Source organism: Aureococcus anophagefferens, assembly GCF_000186865.1.
Source record: "Aureococcus anophagefferens unplaced genomic scaffold AURANscaffold_7, whole genome shotgun sequence".
In the NCBI taxonomy this organism is placed as follows: Eukaryota; class Pelagophyceae; order Pelagomonadales; family Pelagomonadaceae; genus Aureococcus; species Aureococcus anophagefferens.
The window spans coordinates 1,955,177-1,977,880 of NW_008705567.1; the positions used below are offsets into that span (position 1 = coordinate 1,955,177).

The window sequence follows — 22,704 nt, forward strand, 5'->3', positions numbered from 1 at the left end:
GCCGGCCCCAGACCTCGACGGGCGGCGACTCGAAGACGACCTGGAGCGCCTGCGTGTCGAAGGGGAAGGTGCGCAGGTCGAAGGGCTGCTTGAAGGTGAACGTGTCCGTGATCTCCAGGGACACGTGGCGCATGCGCTGCGACGCGACGGCCGGCGAGTTCGCCTTGGCGTACTGGCGCGTCGTCGTCTGCTTCGACGCGCCCTTCATGACGTCGCCGGGCCGCGACGACGCCGGCAGCCAGAGCTGGGGCCGGTAGGCGTCCCAGAAGGCCGCGTAGGCCTCGTAGACGCCCTCGTCGACGAGCCACTCCAGGGTCACCGTGAGCTGCGCGGAGAACGAGAGCTTCTGCACGTTGAGGTCGAAGAGCTTCCGCACCTCGACGCGCAGGCTCAGGTCGATCACGTAGCTGTAGCTCGCCGCGTCCGCGGCGATCTTGACCAGGCCGCCCGTCGGCGGCACCGTGCCGCTCAGCAGCGTCTCCAGCGTCACGCGGCTCGGCACCTCCGTGTAGATCTCCGCGTCGAGGCCGCGCGACCCGGCGTAGGCGTCCGACGGCGCCACGGCGAGCTGCGCGTTCGGCAGCACCTTGCCGCGAGACATGCGCACGGACATGGCGCTGCCCGGAACCGAGCTCACGGCGCGCGCAGGACGCGATGCTCACTGCGCGGAGCTCACGGCGCGCGCAGGACGCCAGCAAAACGCGGAGCTCAGAGCTGCGCGGAGCTCACGGTGCGCGCAGGACGCCAGCAACGAAAAACGCATGCATAGCAGCCCGCTGCCGTGTGCAGCGTTGCTGCATCGTGGCGGCACCTCGGACCTGGCGAGCTTGCGGCAGCATGGGCAAGCCCCAATCGTCCTCCGAGGGCGCGCCGGAGTACGTCTTCGACGAGTCGTCGGCGCTGTCGCGGCGCGTCAAGCCCTACGTCTTCACCTACACCATGAATTGCAAGGGCCGCTGGATCGGCCGCAGGCCCGCCGAGATCTTCGCCGCCGAGTTCAAGATGAACCCGGCGTCCTACTACGCCGAGGCCCTCGCCGACGGCCGCATCCTCGTCAATGGCGAGCTCTGCGGCGACGATCTGGTGCTCAAAAACGGCGACGTCCTGGTGCACCGCGCGCACCGCCACGAGCCGCCGGTGCGCGGCGGGCCCATCGCCGTCGTCGGCCTCGACGCGCGCGTGCTCGCCGTCGACAAGCCCGGCACGGTGCCCATGCACCCCTGCGGGTCCTACCACTACAACGCGCTGTCGTCGCTCCTCGCCGAGGACTTCACGCCGCGGTCCTTCGTCGCCGAAAGAGGCGTCGACTTTCGCGCCGCCGAGGCCGCGGCGGCCGCGGGCCTGCGCCAGGTGCACCGCCTCGACCGCCTCACGTCGGGCCTCGTGCTCCTGGCGCGGTCCGCCGAGGCCGCGACGGAGCTCTGCGACTGCATCGGCGCGGGTAGAGCGCGGAAGACGTACGTCGCGCGCGTCGCCGGCCGCTTCCCGGAGCGCGCGCCCGCGGCGACGCGCGGCCCGGACGCGGCGCGGCCCGACGAGGACGTCGACGACGACCAGCCGGCGAAGCGGCGCCGGCCCCGCGAGAGCGCCGTCGCGGCCGCGTCGGCGCGGCGCGACGGCCGCTGGCGCGTCGTGAGGAGCGACGGGTCCGTCGAGGTCGACTGCTCCACGCGCACCAAGTGCCACCGGGACGGCGTCTGCGAGTGCGCGCCGGGCGGCGCCGACGCCAAGGCGTCGCGGACGCGCTTCCGGCTCCTCCACCGCCACGCCGACGGCACGTCGACGGTCGAGTGCCACCCGCGGACGGGCCGCACGCACCAGATCCGGCTCCACCTCCAGTGGCTCGGCCACCCCATCGCCAACGACCCCAACTACGGCGGCACGCTCGGCTACGGCGACTCGTCCTACGCGGGCGCGCCGCCGGCGAACGCGCCCCCGGCGTGCCCGGTCGCGGACCGCGGCGGGCCCCGAAGGCCCGGCGAGAACCTCGAGGCCTTCGTCGCGCGCAAGTGCCACCGCTGCGCCGCGGGCCTCGACGCGGCGCACGGCGCCGAGGAGCGCGCGACCTGCATCTTCCTCCACGCGCTCAGATACGCGGGGCCGGGCTGGGCCTACGAGACGAACCTCCCGGCCTGGGCGACGGACGGCGCGCTCCCGCCGGAGCCGGAGCCGGAGAAGCGCGGCTGCTGCGTGTCGTAAGCGTGAAGCGGCCGGAGAGCCCGTCGGGAGGCGGTGCGCATGCAGGACTCATCACTGAGGAGTACCCCCGGCGGCGCCGCGGCGGGGCGCGAGGCCTGGAGGAGCCGGTACCGCGGTGCCTCACGATGACGCCTTGTTGTTGAGCGCGCGCGACCACCAGAGCACGCAAGCCACTCGCGCCGACGCGCCGATTTGCCGCGCCGCCATCGCGCGCCACACGCCATGAGTTGCCTCGGCAAGATCGACTGCTTCGCGCCGAAGCCGTCGGCGTCGGCCATGGAGGACGTGGACCTCGACGAGGACCTGGAGGCCGGCGACGGGTCGCCGGCGTCGGAGCCGGCGTCGCCGCTGCCGGCGGAGCCCTACCTCGAGCCGCGCGAGAGCGACGCGCTCGTCGCGCGCGAGCCGCGGACACTCGCGACGATGGCGCGGTCGACGGCGAACTTCTCCATGTTCGCGACGATGATGTTCTGGCGCTTCGCGGCGTCGATCATGCTGCAGTGCTTCGTGCTCTTCCTGCGGTCGCTGCGCCTCGTCCACTCGATCGCGGCCGCGCCGCTGGGCAGGGCGCTGGCGCCCGCGCCCGACGCGCCGCCGCCGCCGCCGCGGCCGAAGCGGACGCCGGGCTGGGTGAAGAAGGAGGTCGCGCGGCGCGAGAGCCGGTCGCCCGAGCGCGACGTCGAGGCCGTCGACTGACGCGCGCCGTAAAAACGCGCGCGCGAGCGTCGGTCGAATTACGGGGGGGGGTCTACTTGTGGGCGTCGTCCGTCTCGCCGGTGATCGTGTAGTAGCGCTCGGCGAGGTACTGGATGAAGGCGCCCGTGGACCAGGTGACGCGGTAGGGCTGCTTGCGGACGAGCCACTCGCGCGCGAAGAGGAGCTTGACGTGGCTCGGGTCGTCGGAGAGGAGGTAGTCGAGGCACTTCAGGAAGCGGACGCCGTTGGCGCGGTCCATGGCCTTGGCCGCCGGGTCGTTGACGAGCTTCATGACGCGGGGCCGCACGTCGGCCTCGTAGGCGAGGTACTTGGGCGGGTCCTTGCGGCCGATGACGTTCGCGGCGACGGCGATGTAGAAGAAGCCCGAGGAGCAGATCATGCGCAGCTCCTTGTTCTTGTTGCGCCCGCCCGGCGGGTGGCTCCGCGCGATGCGGTTCCGCATGGGCTCGAAGGGCTGGGCGACGGCGTCCTTGACGCGCGCGCGCCACGCGTCGACGGCGGCCGGCGCGTCCGACGACTCCGTCAGCCGCTGCGTGCCCTCGCCGAGGGGCACGCGCGCGCTCAGGTGGTCCGCGCCGTGGCCGCCGCCGCCCTCGCAGGACGTCTGCACGGAGCCCTTGCCGCCCGAGAGCGACAGCATGGGCGGCTCGGACGCGAACTCGGCCTGCATCGCGTTCTTCACGGAGATCCACTCGAGGGACGCCTCCTCCGTGCCCGTCAGCTCCTCGAAGTCGTAGGGCGTTTTCTGGGGGAGCGCGGAGAGCACGACGTTGCGCAGCCAGGCCAGCGCGGGCTCCGCCTTCTGCACGCGCGCGCGCTCGTCGAGGTCCCGGTACCACTGCGTCGCGCCGCAGCGCACGCCCGTGAACCGCTCCTCGAGGCCCTCGCCCTCCAGGACGTGGGACATGACGTACTCGCGGCCGTCGGCGACGGCGTCCCTGATCTGCTTCTCGACCTCCTTGCACTCGGGACTGCCGAGCGCGGGCCGGCCGCTGACGAGGTTGAACGAGATCGTCAGCAGGTCCTCGTAGGCGAGGTGGCCGTCCGCCGACAGCGCTAGGAGCTTGAAGGCGATCTGGCCCGTGCCCAGGTCGATGTAGAGCGTCGCCGTCTTCCGCCCGCCGTGGACGATCTTCGCCATCTCGCCGTTCGCGAGCACGGACGGCGCCTCGTCCGCGCGCTCGCTGGCGCCGGCGCCGCAGCGCGCGAGGCGCTCGGAGACGAGCTCCTCGAGGGGGTCGCTCCAGCTCAGCAGGAGCCGGTCCAGGAGGGCCTGCTGCTCGTAGACCTTGCGCCGGAACGGCAGCGACTCGTTCTCCTGGAAGAGGATCTGCATGTCCTCGGGCGCGGACGCGATGATCTCCTGGAGCGACGCGTAGGAGGCGCGGTTCGTCTCCGCCTCGTGGAGCATCTGGATGGGCTTGCCCAGGTGCATCGCGCTGCGGATCTCGAAGAGGCACCACGGCCGCCGGAAGACGCCCTTGGTCAGGATCAGCATGAAGACGGCGCTCGACCGGATGCCCTGGAGCATGCCCTCCTGCGTGATGTGCGTCGCGTCCTGGTCGTACCAGCACTTGTAGCCCCGGATCTTCATCTGCAGGTCCATGACGCCCGCGATGTCGCCGGCCTCGGCCTGGTAGTGGCTCAGGAAGAACGCGTGCTCGAGGGGCGCCCCCTTCTCGGCCGAGTTCATCAGTTTGTGGATCGTCTCGAGGTGCTTGACCAGGGTCGGCATGTCCTTGACCTCGCTCGTCTGCTTCCGCAGCGCGTCGGGCAGCGACTCGCCCTTGAAGTTGCCGAGCCGCTTCCGGAGCATGCGGTTCTCGAACTCGAGCTTGTCGAGCGACATCTTCATCTCCGTCAGCTGCTTCTGGGTCGCGGCGAAGTTGCTGTCCTGCACCCTGGCCATCTGCTCCACGCGCTCGGCCAGCTGGCCGAGGACGTCGCCGAGCTCGCTCGACCCGTAGTCCGCCATGGGCCGGAGGCGCCGCGAGCCGGGCTCGCGCGCGCTCTTCGACAGCAACTTCTCGCCGCCGCCCGGGAACGCGTCGGCCTCGAACTCCAGCGCGAGCCGGGCGGCCAGAGCGCCGGCGCGAGGCACACAGCCCGCAATGCCGCGCAATGCCCCAGTCGGTTGCGAGCTGCGCTACCCCGAAAGATGAATTCTTGAAGTTTGCCGTATTGCCTCAACATGTTCATCATAGGGGGCAGCATGGTTGATGTGTGAAGACCAAACGCTGAGGAGTCGAGCAGAGCTTTGCGTATGTGCCAATCCCGCCGCGGCAATGTCTGCGAGTCGCCCGGCCGGCGCAGCAGCAGCGACATGGCGGCTCTAGCCAAGGCGAGCGCGCCGGCCAAGGCGCTCGCCGTGCTCGGACTCAGGCTCGTTGCGGTGCAAATCGTCTTCAGCACCTATGCGATCCTGGGCAAGGAGCTGATGGAGGGCGGTCTCAACCCCATCGCCTTCGCGCTCTTACGCGAACTCGGCTCGTCGGTCGTCTATCTCATCGCGATCGCGGCGCTCCACCCGCGGCGCGGCGGCGGCTGGCCGCGGCGGCGGGACCTGCGGCGCTTCGCGCTCTGCGGCTGCTGCATGTTCGGCAATGTCTTCCTGGGCATGGCGGTCTTGTCCGGCGCGCAGGCCTCGTGCGCGGCTCGGTCGAACGCGCGGGGCCCGTCTCCGAGCAGGTGGGCCCTCGCGGCGTCGAGGGACGGCGCCGTCGCGAACTCGAGCGGCACGCCCGCGTTGTTCAGAGCGATATTGCCATCGCCGTAGCGGCCGCAGAGATGCGGATAGAATTGAAGCGTCTCCGCCAGCGAGGAGACCAAGGCGTCCTTGTCGAGTGCCTCGTAGAACCAGCACAGCGGAATCGACCGGCCGCGGTTGGCAATGTCGAACGGCGACAGCGGGATGGTGGTGGTTTCAGTGTGGGTGGATGCGCGGATGAGCATTGCTGCGACGGCGCGCGGCTCTCACGCGGTGGGTGCGCGGATGAGCATTGCTGCGATCGTGCTCTACGCGGGGCAGCCCATGCGATCAGCCAATCGATCAGCCATGCGCGCTGCGCTCATTTATCTGCAACGACTTCAACGTGCACTCGAGATCGTTAATTCTCGCGCGGCTGGGCGTCCCGTTGCGTGGGCCGCCCGTCTTAGCCATGTACGGCCGACGCTCCCTGACAAAAACACCCGCCAAAACCGATGAAGCACCCGCGCCGTCGTCGGCGCGCGACAGCGTCGAAGCGGCGGACTTCTTCGCGTCGATGCTGCGCGGCTCCCCGTCCGCGGCGCCCGCGGCGTTCCCGGAGCCGTCGATCGTCGAGGCCGAGCCGGCGCCGGACCCGCTGACGCCCGCGGCTCCGCCGGCGCCCGCGGCGCCGTCGCCCGCGCCGTCGGACGACATGGGCGCGGCGGACTTCTTCTCGTCGCTGCTCCGAGGGAGTCCGAGCGCCGCGCCCGCGCCCGCGCCGGTCGTCGAGGCGGAGGCGGCGGGCCCGCTGACGCCCATGTCGCTCGAGGCGGACGACGCGGTGCCGTCGCCGCTCCCGTCGGAGGTCGCCGCCCCCGCGGAGGCGCCGACGCCGACGCGCGCGACGAACGTCGTCTCGACCTGGGCGCAGGTCTACGAGGTCGCCAAGGCCTCGGCGAAGAAGGCGCCGCGGCCCGCCGAGGCCGAGGCCGCCGTCGTCGCCGAGGCGCCGGCGCCCGAGCCCGAGGCGCCGGCCGACGACGCGCACACCGTCGAGCTGCCGCGCGCGCCGCGGCGCAGCGCGCGGCTGAGCGCTCTGAGCGCCAAGGACGACGACGACGACGTGATCTCGCCCAAGTCGCGGCGGCGGAGCGTCATCACGACCTGGGCGAGCGTCTCGAAGACGAAGCTCACGGCGGCGGTGCCGGAGAAGGCCGCTCCGGCCGTCGAGGAGCCCGTCGTCGAGGCGCCCGCCGTCGAGGAGCCGCCGAAGCCCGTCGTCGTCGAGGAGCCCGAGGAGGTCGCGCCGACGCCGCGGCGGAACGTCGTCACGTCCTGGGCGAGCGCGTCGACGAAGCACGCGGCGCCGGCGGCCAAGCCGTCCGCGGCGGAAGCTCCGTCTATTGTTAAGCCGGTCGCCGACGCGGCGCCGGTCGCCGACGCGGCGTCGGCCGCCGACGCGGCGCCGACGCCGGCGGACGCGGCGCCGGTCGTGGACGCGGCGCCGACGCCGAGCCGCAACGTCGTCACGTCCTGGGGCGCCTCCGCGTCGAAGCCGGCGGCCGCGGCGCCGACGCCGGCGGCCGCGGCGCCGACGCCGAGCCGGAACGTGGTGACGTCTTGGGGCGCGTCCGCGTCCAAGGCCGCGCCGACGCCGGCCGCGGCGCCGAAGCCGGCCCCGGCCGCGACGCCGAGCCGCAACGTCGTCACGTCCTGGGGCGCGAGCGCCGCGAAAAAGGCCGCGCCGAAAGCCGAAGCGCCGAAGCCGGCCGAGGCGCCGACGCCGAGCCGCAACGTGGTCACGTCCTGGGGCGCGAGCGCCGCGAAGAAAGCCGCGCCGGCGGCCGCGGCGCCGGCGCCGGCCGCGCCGAAGCCCGAAGCGCCGACGCCGAGCCGCAACGTGGTCACGTCCTGGGGCGCGAGCGCCGCCAAGAAGGCCGCGCCGGCGAGCGCCGCCAAGAAGGCCCCGGCCGCGAAGCCGGAGGCCGCGGGCCCGCGGCGCGTCCGGTCGGCGCCGAGCTCGCCGGCCGCGGCGGCGCCCGAGGGCCTGCGGGCCGGCGCGCGGCGCGTCGCGGCGCCGCGGGAGCCCAAGGCGCTGACGGAGCCGCGGTCGCCGGCGTTCGGGACGTCGAAGCGGTCGAAGAAGGCCGCGCCGTCGTCCGAGGAGGCGGAGCTGCGGCGCGCCGAGGCCGCGCGGCGCGCGCTCGCGGACCGGATCGCGCGGAACCGGCGCGCGCGCGCGAGCGTCGGCAGCGCGGCGTCGGGCGCGTCCGCCGCCGCGCGGCGCGCGCCGACGGTCGCCGTGCCCTTCAAATTTTCCGAGCGGCGGCGGCGGTCGTCGTCGCAGCCGCCGCCCGCGCCGGGCCGCGCGGCCGCGGGCGGCGCGGCGCCCCCCGCGCCGCCGACCGTCGCCGAGGAGCGCGGCGCGCCGCCGTCGCCGCCGCTCGCGGAGAAGATCGCGCGCATGGACGCGGCGCTGCCCGCGCGGTTCCGCGCGGAGCCCGCCGCGCGGCCCCTGGCGGCGGCCGCGCGGCCCCTGACGACGCCCCGCTCGCCCGCGCTGCGGACCAAGGCCCTCGCGCGGGCCAAGGGCCGCGACGAGCCGCCGCCGCCGCCCGCCGAGGCGCCGGCGCCGGAGCAGTTCAGGGCGCGGCCGCTCGACCCGCGCGTGCTGAGCTCCGCGGGCGACCTCGGCGTGCCGCGCGTCCGGTCCGCGCCGACGACGCGGGCCGTCGCGCCCCGCTTCCACGCGACGCTCGCGCGCCGCCGCGCGCCGCCGTCGGCCGACGACGTCGAGCTCGCGCGGCCCGCGTTCCGCGCGGCCGCCGCGCCGCGCGGCGGCGACCGCGGCGGCGACCGGCGGCGGTCGCGGAGCCACTCGCCGCGGCCGTCGACGGCGCCGCCGGCGCCGCACCAGGCCGCCGAGGTCGACCGCCTGAGCGCGCCGCGGAGCCGCGCGCCGCCGCCCAAGGCCGCGCCGAGCCGCTTCAAGGCGCGCGCCGGCGTCCGAGAGACGTTTTTTTCCCTTCCGGGAACGCGACCGACGCTCCCGCAGGCGCGGCCCGCGCCGGACTTCGAGCGGAGCTTCGTCGTCGCCAAGAGCGGCAAGGCGCCGACGGTCGCCGCGGCGCCGCCCATGCCGGGCCTCGCGCGCCACGCGGCCGCCGTCGACGACTTCGAGGCCAAGCTCGCCGCGGAGCGCGACGCCGCGGACGCCAAGGCCGCGCGCCGCAAGCCCTTCGGCGCCAAGGACCCGAACGCGCTCGCGGGCTTCACGTCCGACGAGCGCGCCGAGAAGCGCCGGGCCTACGACACCGCGGCGAGCGCGCCGCGTCGGCGGTTCCCGAAGAAACCCGCGACGCGTCTCCCGTAGGCGAAGAAGCGCCGCCAGTCCGTCGCCGCGGAGAAGGTCGGCGCCGGCGTCCCGGGACGGCTTTTCGAGGGGACACCCAGCGCGCGCGTCGTAGGCCGACGCGGAGCTCGCCGCGGAGCTCGCCGCGGAGGCGGAGCTCCGCCGGCTCCGGGCGACGCCCATCGCCGAGGGCGGCCTCAAGTTCGCGCGTCCGCCGCGCGTGTCTTCGTTTCCTTCTTGAGGACATCACCCTCAGGTCGCCCGGCCCGTCGAGACCAAGCCGACCGCGTGAAGCCCGCGCGCGCTCTTTCCCCCTCCCCGACCCGCCTGGACCCGACCTCCCCCCCCCTACTAACCGAGCTGATGCCTCGCCACTTAAGAGGACGGCGCAGCCATGATGCGGGGCGCGCGCTGGCGGGGGAACGTGTGTGCGGGGGATGATGCTGGTGCGGGGGGCGCCCGACGGGCGCCGGCGGGCCGCGCTCGACGAGCGCGGGACTTGGGGCCGGCCGCCTAGCCCATGTAGGCCTTGACCTCGGCGGCGCAGTTCTTGGCCGTCATGCCGAGCTCCTCCATGACGATGTCGCCGGGGGCGGAGAAGCCGAAGCGGTCGACGCCGATGACCTTGCCGTCGAGGCCGACGTACTTGTACCACATGGTGGTGACGCCCGCCTCCATGGCGACGCGCTTGCGGCAGGCCGCGGGGAGGACGGACTCCTTGTAGGCGGCGTCCTGGCGGTCGAAGCGCTCCATGCAGGGCATGGAGACGACGCGGACGCCGTCGCCGAGCTCCTTGGCGGCGTTGTAGGCGTGCTGGACCTCGGAGCCCGTCGCGATGATGATGCACTCGAGGTCGCCCTTCTCCTCGACGAGCGTGTAGGCGCCCTTGAGCGTGCCCTCGCGGCGCACGGACGCGGGGACCTCGACGATCTCCTGGAGGTTCTGGCGGGAGAGGATGAGGGCCGTGGGGCCGTCCTTCTTGTCGATGGACGCGACGTAGGCGCCGGCCGTCTCCTCGTAGTCCGCGGGGCGGATGACGTCGAGGTTGGGGAACGCGCGGAGGCCCGTGACCGTCTCGACGGGCTGGTGCGTCGGGCCGTCCTCGCCGACGCCGATGGAGTCGTGGGTCCAGATGTAGGACACGGGGAGCTCCGCGAGCGCGGCGATGCGGACCGTCGCGCGCATGTAGTCGGCGAAGACGAGGAACGTCGCGCCGGACGGGCGGAAGAGGCCGTAGTAGGCGAAGCCGTTGAGGATGCAGCCCATGGCGTGCTCGCGGATGCCGTAGTAGACGTTGCGGCCGGAGTAGGACTTGCCGAAGTCCGCGCCGAAGTCGCCGCCGCCCTTGATGTAGTTCTTGTTCGAGCCGTGGAGGTCCGCGGAGCCCGAGATGTAGAGGGGCACGGCGTCGGCGATGTTGTTGATGATCTCGGAGCCGGAGACGCGCGTGGCCTGGTCGCCGCCCTTGGACTCGGGGATGGCCGCGAAGAGCTCGGCGACCGAGGGCGTGACGCCGTCGATGCCGTCCTGGAGCGTCTTGGCGAGGTCGGGGTTGGCGCCCTTCCAGGCGTCGTAGGTCGCCTCCCAGGCCTCGTAGCCCGCCTTGAGCGTCGCCTTGCGGTCCGCGAAGAACTTGTAGGTGTCGTCGGACACGAACCACTTCTCCTCGGGGAGGCCGAGCGCCTTGCGCGCGCCGTCGACGTAGGCGACGCCGGCCTCGCCGTGGGCCGCGTTCGTGCCCGCGACCTCGTCGATGCCGCGGCCGATCTCCGTCTTGCAGATGATCAGGGTGGGCTTGCCGTTGTTGTTCGACTTGGCCTCCTCGGTCGCCTCGTACAAGGCCTTGAGGTCGTGGCCGTCGAGGAGCGTGATCACGTCCCAGCCGTAGGCCTCGTAGCGCGCGCCGACGTCCTCGGACTGCGTGAACTCGGCCATCTTGTCGAGGGTGACGTCGTTGGCGTCGTAGAGCACGATGAGGTTGTCGAGCTTCTCGTGCGCCGAGAAGCACGCGGCCTCGGCGGAGACGCCCTCCTGGAGGCAGCCGTCGCCGACGATGCAGAAGATGTGGTTGTCGAAGATGGTGTGGTCGTCCGTGTTGAAGATGGCCGCCGACATCTTCGACGCGGCCGCGAGGCCCGCGCAGTTGGACACGCCCGCGCCGAGGGGGCCCGTCGTGGCCTCGATGCCGGGCGTCACGTGCTCCGAGTTGGGGAACTCGGGGTGGCCGGGCGTCATGGAGTGGTGCTGGCGGAAGTTGGCGACCTCGTCCTTGCTGAGGTCGAAGCCCGCGAGGTGGAGCCACGAGTAGAGGAACATGGAGCCGTGGCCCGCCGACAGCACGAAGCGGTCGCGGTTGATCCACTTGGGCTCGTCGGGGTTGTAGTTCATGGACTGGCCGTAGAGCACCGCGCCCATCTCCGCGGCGCCGAGCGGCAGGCCGAGGTGGCCCGACTCCGCGGCGGCGATGGAGTCCATGGCGAGGCCGCGCGCCTCGTTCGCGGCCGTCTGGAGGGCCTCGGACGTGGCGGGGGCGACCTGCGGTGGCGGTGGTCGTGTGCCTTCGTGTCTCGGGCGGGCGGGCGGGCGGAGGGCGCGTGGGGTTCCGACACTTCTGGGGGCGATTCGGCGCGCGCCTCGTCGGAAGTTCAACCTCGGCGGCGGCCGCGCGCGCGGGTTGTTGTGGGGGCCGAGCGAGGCGCGCGCGGGGCTTGCATGCACCCCGCATGTCGTGCGGGCGCCTGGGGCGGCCCCCGCGACGGCGCGGCTCTGCTTCTTTTCGAGGTTCCTTCAAGTTAGGGATTCGCCGACTCGCTGGACGCCGACGCGCACCTCGAGCGTGGCCGCCTTGAGCGGGGCCATGGACACCTTCTGGGCCGGGCCCATGAAGGCGGCGGCCGAGCCGGCGAGAGCAGCGACGGCGAACTTCATGGTGGGTTACGGCGGCGCGCGCGAGTACGTCTCGAGCTGCTACTTGCTCGGGATCTGCGCTCGCGTCAGCCTCGAGGAGGGTCGACGTCGGATCGCCCCCCGGAACACAAAGCCCCGGCGAGTTTTTCCTTTTTTTTTTACATGCGCCCTAGTGCCGAGATCTCTGAGCCGTCGAGCTCTATGACCTGCAGGCTACGACGGGGCCAGTCGTACGGTGTCGTGACGCGCCCAGTCGGCCGCCTCCTCCGTGGCCCGATCGGCGAGCGAGGCGCGGCGCGGCCCGGCGCTGTCGGAGGCAGGGGACGGCAATATTGGAGAGCGATACGACTATCAGCCCGCTGACCCTCACTCTGGCCCCCTAGTCCATACGCCACCCGCCAATAGCCCGTCGTTCCGGCACGACCGTCACGCGCGCGCAGGCCAAAATTGCCACTCACAAATCTTGTGTCTCCTCTCGGGGCCTCAACCAAACTCTGGGCAGCTGGATCACAGAGCATCCTGCCGCAAGGCTTTGCGCACGCCAGCTCTGGAAACGCATCCAGGCCAGGACGCGCTCTCAAATACCCACAAACTCCTCCACCCACCTCTCGAACAAAAAAAAGCGCCTTCCGCGCGCCGAAACCCGGGAAAAAAGCTGCCGAACGGGCGGCAGAACATGTCCTGGCCCGAGCCGCCGGACGAGGCGGAGCGCGTGCGCGTGCTCCACAGCCTGGACGTGCTCGACGTGCCGAAGCAGGAGGAGTTCGAGCGCATCACGAGCCTCTGCGGGGCGGCGCTCGACGTGCCCGTGTGCCTCGTGTCGCTCGTCGACGCGCAGCGCCAGTGGTTCCTGAGCAACCGCGGCCTCGGCGACGTGCGGGAGACGGGCCGCGAGCTCGCCTTCTGCGGCCACGCCATCATGCCGCGGAGCGACGGGGGCCTCCACAGCGACGAGCCCGTCGACGTCTTCGTCGTCCGCGACGCCGAGGCCGACGACCGGTTCCGGACGAACTCGCTCGTCACGGGCTGGCCGCACATCCGGTTCTACGCCGGCACCGCCCTACGGGTGGCCGGCTCCGACGGCGTCAAGCGGGCCATCGGCACGCTCTGCGTCATCGACACGGCCGTCGAGCACGGCGGCACGGGCGCGCGGTGCGCGGACGCGTTCGGCGCGCGCGAGAAGCAGATCCTCATGGACTTTGGCGCGCTCGTCGTGGGCGCCATCGAGGGCCGCACGGCGGCGAAGCGCACGCTCGCCATGGCGAAGAACGACTACATCTCCTGCACGGCCCACGACATCCGCACGCCCGTGGCCTGTTTCCAGCTCTCGCTCGAGCTCCTCGCCGCGTCGCCGCTCTCCGACGAGCAGCGCGAGTACGTCACGGACGCGCAGCTCTGCGTCGAGGTCATCACGGAGACGGTGGAGCGCGCCATCGAGACGGCGCGCCAGCAGCGCGGCGCGGCGCCGAGCCCCGCGCGGCGCGAGCGCGTCGACGTCCGGGGCCTCGTCGCGCGCGTCGACGCGCTCACGAAGGCGCTGTCGGCGCAGCGGCCGCCGCTGAACCTGTGCGTGGCCGACTCCGTGCCCGAGCACGTCGCGTCCGACGGCACGCTTCTGTGGCGGTGCCTGCTGAACTACGTCACGAACGCGATCAAGGCGACGCCCGACGCGACGAAATCCGTCGACGTCGCGTTCTCGGTGGTGTCCATGGACCGCACGGGCGTGACGCCGCCGTCGACGTGCGCGTCCCTGCTCTGCCGCGCGGGCGAGGCTTTAGGCCCCGCGCCGGGCGAGGACGGCTTCCCGGACGCGCCCGAGGACGACGAGAACGTCGTCGCGCTCGCGCCGCACGAGGCGCCCGCGTCGGGCCGCTGGCTCAAGCTCGAGGTCGCGGACCAGGGCGCGGGCGTGCCCCGCGCCGTGCGGCGGCGCCTCTTCCACGCCTTCGTCCAGACGCCGGGCACGCGCGAGGGCACGGGCCTCGGGCTCCTCGCCGTCAAACAGTGCGCGACGATGCTCCGCGGCGCGTGCGGCACGCGGCCCCGGCGGTGCCACGCGCCCGCGTCGCCGCCGAAGAAGAAGAAGGCCAAACTCGTCAGCGCCCTCGACGCGACGCTGCCGGCGACGGAGAGCCCGCCCGCGCCGTCGCGGCCGCGGCTCGAGCAGCCGCCCGGCGACGACGAGGGCTCCGTGTTCTGGCTGCTCGTGCCTCTAGAGGAGGTCACGGACGACCTGGAGGACCACTCCTCCACCTCGTCCGTCGCGTCGCCCTTCCTCAACTACCGGCTGACGCCCCCGGGCTCGGGCGCGCGCGCGCTCCGGTCGGGGAGCGGCACGGCGCCGCAGCGCGCGCTCCCGCCGGCGGCCCTGCCGCCGCCGCGGCCCGTCAACGCGCCCGACGTCGCGCCGCCCGCGCCGCCGAAGCCGCGGCACGAGGCGCTCATCGTCGAGGACTCGTCGCCGATCCGCAAGATGCTCAAGCGCATCCTCGAGCGCTGCGAGTTCGCCGTCGACGAGGCGGGCAACGGCGAGCAGGGGTTGGCGCTCCTCTGCAAGAAGCGCTACGACATCGCCATCATGGACTTCCTCATGCCCATCATGGACGGCGTCACCTGCACGAAAAAATTCCGCCAGTGGGAGGCCGCCGACCGGGCGCGCGCGGCCGCGGGCCGATGCCTCATCGTCGGCTCCAGCGCCAACGCCGACGCCGAGGACATCAAGCACGCCTACGAGTCGGGCCTCGACGACTTCGTCCCCAAGCCCGTCAACGTCACCGCGCTCCGGACCATGCTCGCGAAGCACGGGCTCCTCCCCGCGGACGCCCCGACGGCGCCCGCGCCCGCGTGAACGTCCGCGTGAACCGCACATCAGAGCCAACTCACCTGGCCGCCCTTAAACACCCTCGCGTCGTCGCCACGCCGTGAGCTCGTCGCGCGCGTAGGGCGTCCGCGCGACGCGCGCGCGGCCGGCGAGATCGAAGTCGCGCGCGAGCGCCGCGCGGAACGCGGAGGACCCCGTCTGGGGCGACCGCTGGCCGCCGGCGACGTGGCCCGCCGCGGGCGCCAGCTCGCCGACGTGGAGGACGACGTCGCCGCGGAACCGCGCTAGCGCCCGCGCCGCGACGCAGTCGCCGCCGCCCGCGGAGAAGGGCGGCCAGCACAGGAACAGGACGTCCTGGCCCCGCACCGCGCTCGGGCCGTCGCCGCGGACGACGCCGGACGCCGTCGCCGGCGGGTCGGCGTCGACGGCGTCGACGCGCCGGAAGCCGACGGCGCGCAGCGTGGCGGCCCACAGCCCGGAGCCCGCGCAGGGGTCGACCGCGGTCCGGCCGCGGAGCGTGCCCAGCAGCCGCAGCGCCGCCGGCGTCGGGCAAGCGAAGGCGTAGCGCAGCTTCGCCCGCTCGCCGCGGCTACGGAGGAAGCCGACCATGGCGAGGCGGTGCGCGACGGGCCGCGCGTAGACCGCGCGCGTGTAGGCGGCGACGTTCGCCGGCGTCGCGCGCCGCGTCGACGCGCGCCAGATGTCGGCCCAGCCGCGCCGCTTCGCGCGCGCCCAGGCGACGCGCCGCAGCCGCACGAGTCCGAGGAGGGCGCGTGGCAGTTTCTTTCGGTGGTTTTGTGGCGGCATCACAGCGGTTGCGGTGCTCAGTTTTTGTGGCGGCACCACAGTCCTTAGAGCGAGCTTGCGATGACGCTTGCGGTGCTTAGAGCGCACGCACGCTACTCACAGTGGCGCACGCTACTCACAGTGGCGCATGTGTGTGGCTAAGAGCACGTCCGTGACGTTCAGATCGCTCTCGCGGCGGTCCCACAGCGTGCAAAAGTGACCACCATAGCTTTTGCTGGCACCACTGCAACACTTCAACAAATCGCTCGAGCTCGCGGCGCGATGGTCGCGGCCTAAAAGCGCCGGCCAGACGCGCTCATATGGAGGCCTACGCGCACCTGAAGACGGCGGAGCAGCTCAAGGAAGAGGGCAACGGCGAGTTCCGCGCCGGGCGCCACGCCCAGGCCGTGGCCAAGTACCGCGCGGCGCTCAAGAAGAAGTCGCTGGCCGCGCCGCTGCGCGCGACGCTGCTCTGCAACGTCGCCGTGTGCCTCGTGCGCCTCGAGCGCTGGGAGGAGGCCGTCGACGCCGCGAGCGATTGCCTCAAGGGCGACGACGTCGCGGCGAAGACGCGGGCCAAGGCGCTCCTCTTCCGGAGCCGCGCGCTCCGCGGCTCGCCGCACCGGCGCGACGGCGGCGCGGCCGCGGCCGTCAAAGACCTCGAGGCGGCCCTGGCCCTCGACCCGGCCCAGGCCGCCCTGCGCCGCGAGCTCGCGGACGCGCAACGGGCCGCGCCGGCCGCGGCCGCGCCCGCGCGCGTCGCCGTTACGACCGGCCCGAGAGACGACGACGTCGTCGGCGAGGCGCGGCTCCTCGACGACGCCGCGCTCAAGGGCGCGCTCAAGGGCAAGGCGCTCTACGGCGCCGACGAGCAGCGGCGGCGCTACGTGGCGCCGCCGGCCGCGCCCGCGGAGCCGCCGCGCGAGTGGGTGCAGGCTCGCATGAAGGAGGCGCTCGAGCGCAAGAAGGCCGAGTCCGGCGACATGCCGCCGACGAAGGCCTACCGCGCGACGGCTTCGGGCGGCGTCGTGCCGACGTGGCAGCGCACGCCGGCGACGGCCGCCGACGCGGCGGCCGTCGACGCGTTCAAGCTCGCCGCGCCCGAGCTCCTCCCGAGCGACTTCGCGGCGCCCGACGCCGCGGACTTCAACCGGGGCTACCGGGAGGTCGACGTGTCCGTCTGGTGCCGGCGGCGCCTCTTCGCGCGCCTGCGCCGGCTCGAGGCGCGCTACGCCGACGCCGGCGTCCGCGACGGCGCCGCGGGCGTCGTCCGATTGACGCCGAGCTCCGTGCACGGCGACGCGCTCATGGTCCGCGTCGGCGAGCGCTGGGACCGCGCCTACGACCTCGGCGCGCGCTTCGACTTCGAGGCGCGGCTGGGCGCGCCGCGCACGAAGGATGTCGTCATGAAGGGCAAGAAGCAGCGCGTCTTCATGGGCGTGCCGACGGTCCGCGGCCGGGGCGGGAACGGGGCGATTCGAGGTCGCTTCAACATGAGTGTGCCGCGCGCGATCGTTCCAAAGAAAGGATCCGCGCGTCGAGCACGCTCCGAATGATCATCGCCCGTCCAACATTGAGCCGAAACGAGCGGAAATCAACCGAGAGAGGAAGTTGGGAAGTTCGCGCCCTCAGGTCCGCGGCGCCGTCGTCGTCCGCGAGCTCACGCACGTCGACGGCCCCGACGAGGCGCTCGTGGAGCTCGAGTGGGGCTACGGCACGTCGGAGTTCCACCTCGAGAAGGACGAGGTCGGGCTGTCGAGGGCCCACGCGGCCGCGCTCCGGGAGCTGCTGTCGCCGAAGGAGACGGCGGCGAACGGCGTCCGCGCGGCCGTCGTCGACATGCTCCGGGGCTTCGTGCGCGACTACGAGGCGGAGATCCCCGGCGAGCCGCGGCCGAAATTAGACGCGATCTCGCGGGACGCGCACCTCGACGCCGTCGACGCGGCCGTCGCCGCGGACCGCGCGCGCCGCGGCTGCGACGTCGACGGCGCGCCCGCGTTCGCCGCGGTGGAGCCCTGGGTCTGGCAGACGCCGACGGCGCCGTCGACGCAGCTCGACGTCGACCCGAACTCGAAGCTCGCGAAGCTCAACGGCCTCGACGCGGCGCCGGACGCGCCGGCCGCGCCGCGGGACGACGCGCCGCCGGACGACGCGCCGTCGGATCCGACGGACGCGCGCGGCGGCTTCAGCCACAGGATGATGGAGCAGTTCGAGGCGCTGTCCAAGGACGGCTACACCGTGCTCCTCGGCTCCGAGGAGCCCGAGGCGCCGCCGGAGGCCGCGGCGCGCGACCCGCTCGACTACGACTCCAAGTTCGGCGACGTCTCGGACTCGGACGAGGAGTTGGAGTTGCCGGGCGACTTCGAGCCGCCCGGCGACCTCGGCGACGACTCGAAGCGCCTCTGGGGCGCCATCTTCAAGATCGCCAAGGGCAACCCGAAGGAGTGCCAGCGCCTCATGCAGAACCCGGACGAGCTCCAGAAGCACCCGGAGATCACGGCCCTCTACGAGGAGCTCGACCGGCCGTAATTTTGGGAGATTAGAGGTCCACGCGCGCGCCCGTCGTGTAGCGCGGCAAGGCGACCGTGTCCACGGCGGCGGCGCCGTCGACCTCGCGGCCGAGGTCGCTGGAGCGCGCGGCCGCGCGGACGAGGAACGTGCACGGCTCGCCGACGCGGGCCTCGATGGAGCTCAGCACGGCGCGCAGCGGCGTGCCGGAAGGAACGTTGCAGGTCGTCAGGAGGGCGCCGTCGTCAAACGACTTCACCACATAGTGCGGAGCGCCGGGCGCCTGCGCGCGGCGCGGCTGCGATTGTATGATTGGTTCGGCTTCGAAGACGTGTTCGAAGGCGGCCAGCCAGTCGTCATGCGCAAGCCGCCGCAGTCGACGCGTTGCGCCGTGCTCCATGCTGGAAATCGGTCGAGCTGCGCGTTCCTTTAGCTTGTGGGTCATGACCATGGGCTGCGACTTGAGTAATTACGCGCTTCAACTTGCCATGTTTACCCCGGTGTCCGCTGCCGGCCGCTGGTGCCCGAGGCTGCCTACCTCGGCACACGGTCGTACCATGCAGGCCGACGACCGGAGCCTCTGGGAGCGGTCGACGGCGCGGTCGTACCTGCGGGCCTACTTCCGCCTCGAGCTGCGCATGCTCTGGTGGTTCCGGTCGAGCGCCACCGGCCGGAGCCTGGCGCTGCCCCTGCGGCACGTCATCTCCCAGAACCCGACGCGGGACGTGACGGCGCTGACCTGGGTGGCCTTCGTCGCCGGCATCTTCTACAGCGGCTACCACTTCACGGTGAACTGCGCCATGAATCTGGGCTTCGTGCTCCTGACGCGCGCGGTGATCGCGGCGAGGAGGCCCGTCGAGTACGACGTGCACCTCAAGCAGCTCGCGGACCGCACGCGGGGCGCCTACGGGTCGCCGGACCTCGCGACGCACATGGCCGTCGTCGTCTTCCTCCAGCTGTCGGAGAAGGGCGTCGACGACGCGCGCGGGACCGACTACGAGATCTTCGAGGGCTTGATCTGGGGCGGGGCCCTGGCGCTCGTCGCGCTCGTCGCGCTGTCGCGCCTCGTCGCCGGGTCGCGCTTCGTCTACCAGGTCGCGCTGTCGCTGGCGACGGGCGCGCTCGGCATCACCGCCGCGCGGACGCACGTGACGTCCAAAATCGACCCGTGGCGCGACGAGTGGCACAACCTCGCGAATAACGCGGGCCACGTCGTCTGGCTCACGATCATCTGGTCCTGCGTCGCGGCCTACGTCGCCCACTACGCCGAGGACAACTCGTCCCACTTCTTCTCCATCCCCAACGACGAGTTCACGCGCGTCATGAAGGGCATCTACAACCAGCCGGGCAGCCGCGGCTACGCGCCGAAGCGGCGCAACAAGCGCGGCCAGCAGTACGCGCCCCCCGACGCCCTGTCGAACCTGTCCGCGCGCCTCTCGCAGCGGCCGCGCGCCGCGCCGGAGATCTAATCGACGGCCGGGAAGGTGTATGATGAAGTGGGTTGCAGCCAAGTTGCAGCTGAGGCCCTGGCAAACCAAGGGGATATAAATCTAGATGGGGTGGCAGGCGAAACGCGAGGTCCTCGTACTACTCGGGGCCGCCGCTAGCGTTTTCTTTCTTCTTCCACGCCGCAGCGCGCGGGCTGAGTGCAACGATGGCGGGTCGCGCGGCGCGGCGCGGCTGCGGAACCCTTCGACGGGGCGGGGCAGCGAATTTGGGCTGCTGAGATCATTGCGTTGGCTCGCGAGCGCGACGGTTGTTCGGCGGCGGGACGAGAGGGCGGCGGTGTGAGTCGAGTGTGCGATATTTTCTTGTCCTTAGAGGTTGGAGGCGCCCTATGGGTACCCGCGGGGGGCTCGAAACCTTCAGGACACACTTTTCCCACGATCTCAGAGCCTGCGCAGCCCCGGCGCCGACGGTGTCGCAACACAGTTTCTCGGGCAGCGTGCGGGCATTCGAGGTCGAGAACTTTTCGTGTCCTGAGATGCTCGAGCCCATCCATAGGTACCAACGAAGGGCTCTGCAGCGCCAGCAGACGGTCCACGACCATCATCATCGCGAACACGTCCAAGAGCTGCCCCAAAACCCCCTTCCTCGCGTGGCGCCAAACCGGACACGGTGCCCTCCAGCGCGCCTCGGTTTCCTTCCACCGGACCCGAACCGCCCGGACGCGTAAGTCTTGTCGCGGGCGCCTTCGCGGGGGAGCGAATACCGCTGCGGTCCGTCTGGGGCCGCGTCGACGACGGCGGCGTCGAAAAGTCCCCGGCCAAAAGTCGTCAACATTGCCCCAAAACGATGGGTTGCAGTACGAGGAGCTCGCGCAACATAATCTCGTTGAGCTGCCACCCCATACTATTTATTACCCCTTGGGCAAACCCGTCTCGCCCCGAGCGTCGGTGGTGTCCGCGCGCACCTTCGCGGCGCCGACATGGCCTGGCTCTTCAAGGGTTCGTCGGGCGGCGCGGGCCTGAGCCTCCACGACGTCAAGGAGCCCGTCTTCAAGAAGGAGCCCGTGGACTCGGGCCTCGCGTCGGCGTCCTTCTCCCTCTTCGCCGGGGCGCGGCGCGCCGACGGCGAGGGCGTGTCCGTCTTCCGCCTCGAGCGGTCCAAGGGCGACGAGGGCTCGACCAAGGTCCAGAGCGCGCTCAAGTGCGTCAAGCTCGCGAAGACGCTGCGCCACCCGCACGTGCTCCCGTTCCACGAGGGCGAGGCGGCCGAGGCCGGCGGCGGCGAGGTCTCCGTCGTCACCGACGAGGTCCTGCCGCTCGAGGAGTGGCTCAAGGTGAACGGCGGCGGCGACCCGCGGACCCTGGCCTGGGGCGCCTACTGCGCGCTCCAGGCGCTGGGCTTCCTCCACCAGAGCGGCCGCGCGCACGGCGGCGTGTCGCCGGACGCGTTCTTCGTGACGAACGGCGGCGACTGGAAGCTCTGGGGCTTCGAGCTGAGCTGCAAGGTCGTGCCCGGGTCCGGCGACGACGACGCCCTGGGCTTCTTCCGGGCCCACGAGCACCTCGTCGACGCGCGGTACCGGTCGCCCGAGCGCCGATCGCGCGACTGGGAGCTCGTCGCCGGCGGCAAGACGGGCGCCGTCGATGTCTACGGCTTGGCGCGGGTGCTCGAGGACGCCTACGGGGACCGCGTGCCGCGGGAGCTCGCCGTGTGGATCCGGCGCATGGTCAACGACGACCCGGTGAGGCGGCCGTCGGCGGACTCGGTGCTCCGGGGCTGCCCGCTCTTCCGCCAGCCGCTCATGAAGGAGATGCAGGCGCTGCAGGACCTGCAGGCGTCGTCGCTGGAGGACCAGGTCGGCTTCTACCGGCGCCTCGACGCGGCGACGAGCCGCCTGACGCCCGACGGGCTGCCGTGCAAGGGCGCGCTCGACGAGACGCTGTGGCGCGGCGCGTGCGTCCACAAGCTGCTCCCGCGGCTCCTGGCGACGCTGGACATCGCCCTGGCGGGGTCGTCGGAGCCCGACGCCGCCGCGAAGCGCCGCGCCGTCGTGTCCTGCGCGCTGCCGCTCCTCGTGCAGATCGTCGACATGCTGAAGGTCGGGGGCGAGGCGCCGCCGCCCGCCGACGGCGCGGCCAAGTACGCCGCGGCGGCGGAGCAGCGCGTCGTCGCGAAGATCGTCACGGCGCTCGAGACCGTGCTCGTCATCCGCGACCCGGCCGTGCGCCTCGAGGCTTTGAAGCGCGCGGACGCGCTCGCGCCGCTCCTGTCCGCGGACTACATCAACCGCAAGCTCTTCGACGCGCTGCTGCTGGGCTTCGGCGACGCCAACGACGACGCGCGGCTGCTGACGCTCATGGCCATGCTCGCCATCGCGCCGCGGCTCAACGAGAAGAACCGCACGGACCGCCTGCTCCGCGTCGTCAAGCGCCTCGAGAACGACAAGGCCGCGAAGATCCGGACGAACGTCATCATCTTCTACGGCCGCCTCGCGCCGGAGCTCTCGGAGCAGCTCCGGCACAAGGTCGTGCTCCCCGCCTTCGTCAAGGCCCTCGACGACAAGATCCCCTTCATCCGCCTCGCGGCGGTCCGCGCGCTCGGCGCGACGCGCGACGTCTTCAACGCGCAGATCGGCGCGCGCTTGATCGCGCCGAAGCTCGTGCCGCTGGCCGTGGACGTCAACGGCCACGTCCGCGACGCGGCGATCCCCTGCCTCGAGGCCTACCTGTCGGAGGTGCGCAAGGAGGCGGAGCGCATGACGAAGGAGGACGCGGCGCGGGAACAGCAGGCCGCGGAGAAGCGCGTCGCCGAGGTCGAGGCGGCGAAGCACGCGCCGCCGCCGCCGGCCGCGGCCGCCGCGCCCGCGGCGGCCGAGGCGGCCGCGCCCGCGGCGCCGGCCGACGACGGCGGCGGCTGGGCGTCGTGGGCCGTCGGCAAGGTCGGCGCGGGCCTCGGGGCCGGCGCCGCCGCCGTCGGCAAGGGCGTCGCGACGGCCGCGACGGCCGCCGTCGCCGCGGCCGCGCCGGCGCCCGCGCCCGCGGCGCCCGCGCGGCCGCCGGCGCCGCCGGCGCCCGAGCCCGCGGCGCCCGCGGCCGACGGCCGGGGCGACGGCTGGGGCGACGACGACGACGCCGCCGGGTCGCCCAAGGCCGCGGGCGACGGCTGGGGCGGCGACGGCCGGGGCGACGAGCCCGCCGCGCCGCCGCCGCCGAAGCGCGCGTCGCCGCGCGCGGCGCCGAAGCCCGCGTCCGACGGCTGGGGCGACGGCGGGGGACG

At 72.7% G+C, this 22,704-nt stretch overlaps 6 protein-coding genes across 6 annotated transcripts in view; 5 read left to right on the plus strand and 1 right to left on the minus strand.

Moving 5' to 3' along the window:
* Nucleotides 1-352: 352 nt before the first annotated feature.
* Nucleotides 353-2,214, plus strand: AURANDRAFT_53496 (hypothetical protein; the record flags this gene model as incomplete). Its single annotated transcript, XM_009037947.1, has 3 exons — nucleotides 353-1,287; nucleotides 1,351-1,542; nucleotides 1,732-2,214. 3 exons carry the CDS (start codon nucleotides 655-657, stop codon nucleotides 2,197-2,199), a joined length of 1,293 nt encoding a protein of 430 aa, XP_009036195.1.
* A 7,256-nt stretch (nucleotides 2,215-9,470) lies between these two features.
* AURANDRAFT_58968 (hypothetical protein) lies at nucleotides 9,471-11,432 on the minus strand (the record flags this gene model as incomplete). The annotated part of the gene is made up of 1 exon (XM_009037996.1): nucleotides 9,471-11,432. One exon carries the CDS (start codon nucleotides 11,430-11,432, stop codon nucleotides 9,471-9,473), a length of 1,962 nt encoding a protein of 653 aa, XP_009036244.1.
* Nucleotides 11,433-12,540: 1,108 nt separating this feature from the next.
* AURANDRAFT_71512 (hypothetical protein) lies at nucleotides 12,541-14,777 on the plus strand (the record flags this gene model as incomplete). Its single annotated transcript, XM_009037948.1, has 1 exon — nucleotides 12,541-14,777. One exon carries the CDS (start codon nucleotides 12,541-12,543, stop codon nucleotides 14,710-14,712), a length of 2,172 nt encoding a protein of 723 aa, XP_009036196.1.
* Nucleotides 14,778-15,745: 968 nt separating this feature from the next.
* AURANDRAFT_71513 (hypothetical protein) lies at nucleotides 15,746-18,012 on the plus strand (the record flags this gene model as incomplete). The annotated part of the gene is made up of 2 exons (XM_009037949.1): nucleotides 15,746-16,919; nucleotides 17,104-18,012. Coding segments are annotated over 2 exons (2,082 nt in total), but the record flags the coding sequence as incomplete, so codon positions are not given.
* Nucleotides 18,013-18,536: 524 nt separating this feature from the next.
* AURANDRAFT_63691 (hypothetical protein) lies at nucleotides 18,537-19,448 on the plus strand (the record flags this gene model as incomplete). Its single annotated transcript, XM_009037950.1, has 1 exon — nucleotides 18,537-19,448. The coding sequence occupies one exon, from the start codon at nucleotides 18,537-18,539 to the stop codon at nucleotides 19,446-19,448; it is 912 nt and encodes a 303-aa protein (XP_009036198.1).
* Nucleotides 19,449-20,407: 959 nt separating this feature from the next.
* Nucleotides 20,408-22,704, plus strand: part of AURANDRAFT_63692 (hypothetical protein) — a gene marked incomplete at both ends in the record, with an annotated part of 2,794 nt that continues 497 nt past the window's right edge. The window contains one exon of the mRNA XM_009037951.1: nucleotides 20,408-22,435. Coding sequence (XP_009036199.1) covers nucleotides 20,408-22,435 — 2,028 coding nt within the window. The remainder of the gene's footprint in view (nucleotides 22,436-22,704) is intronic.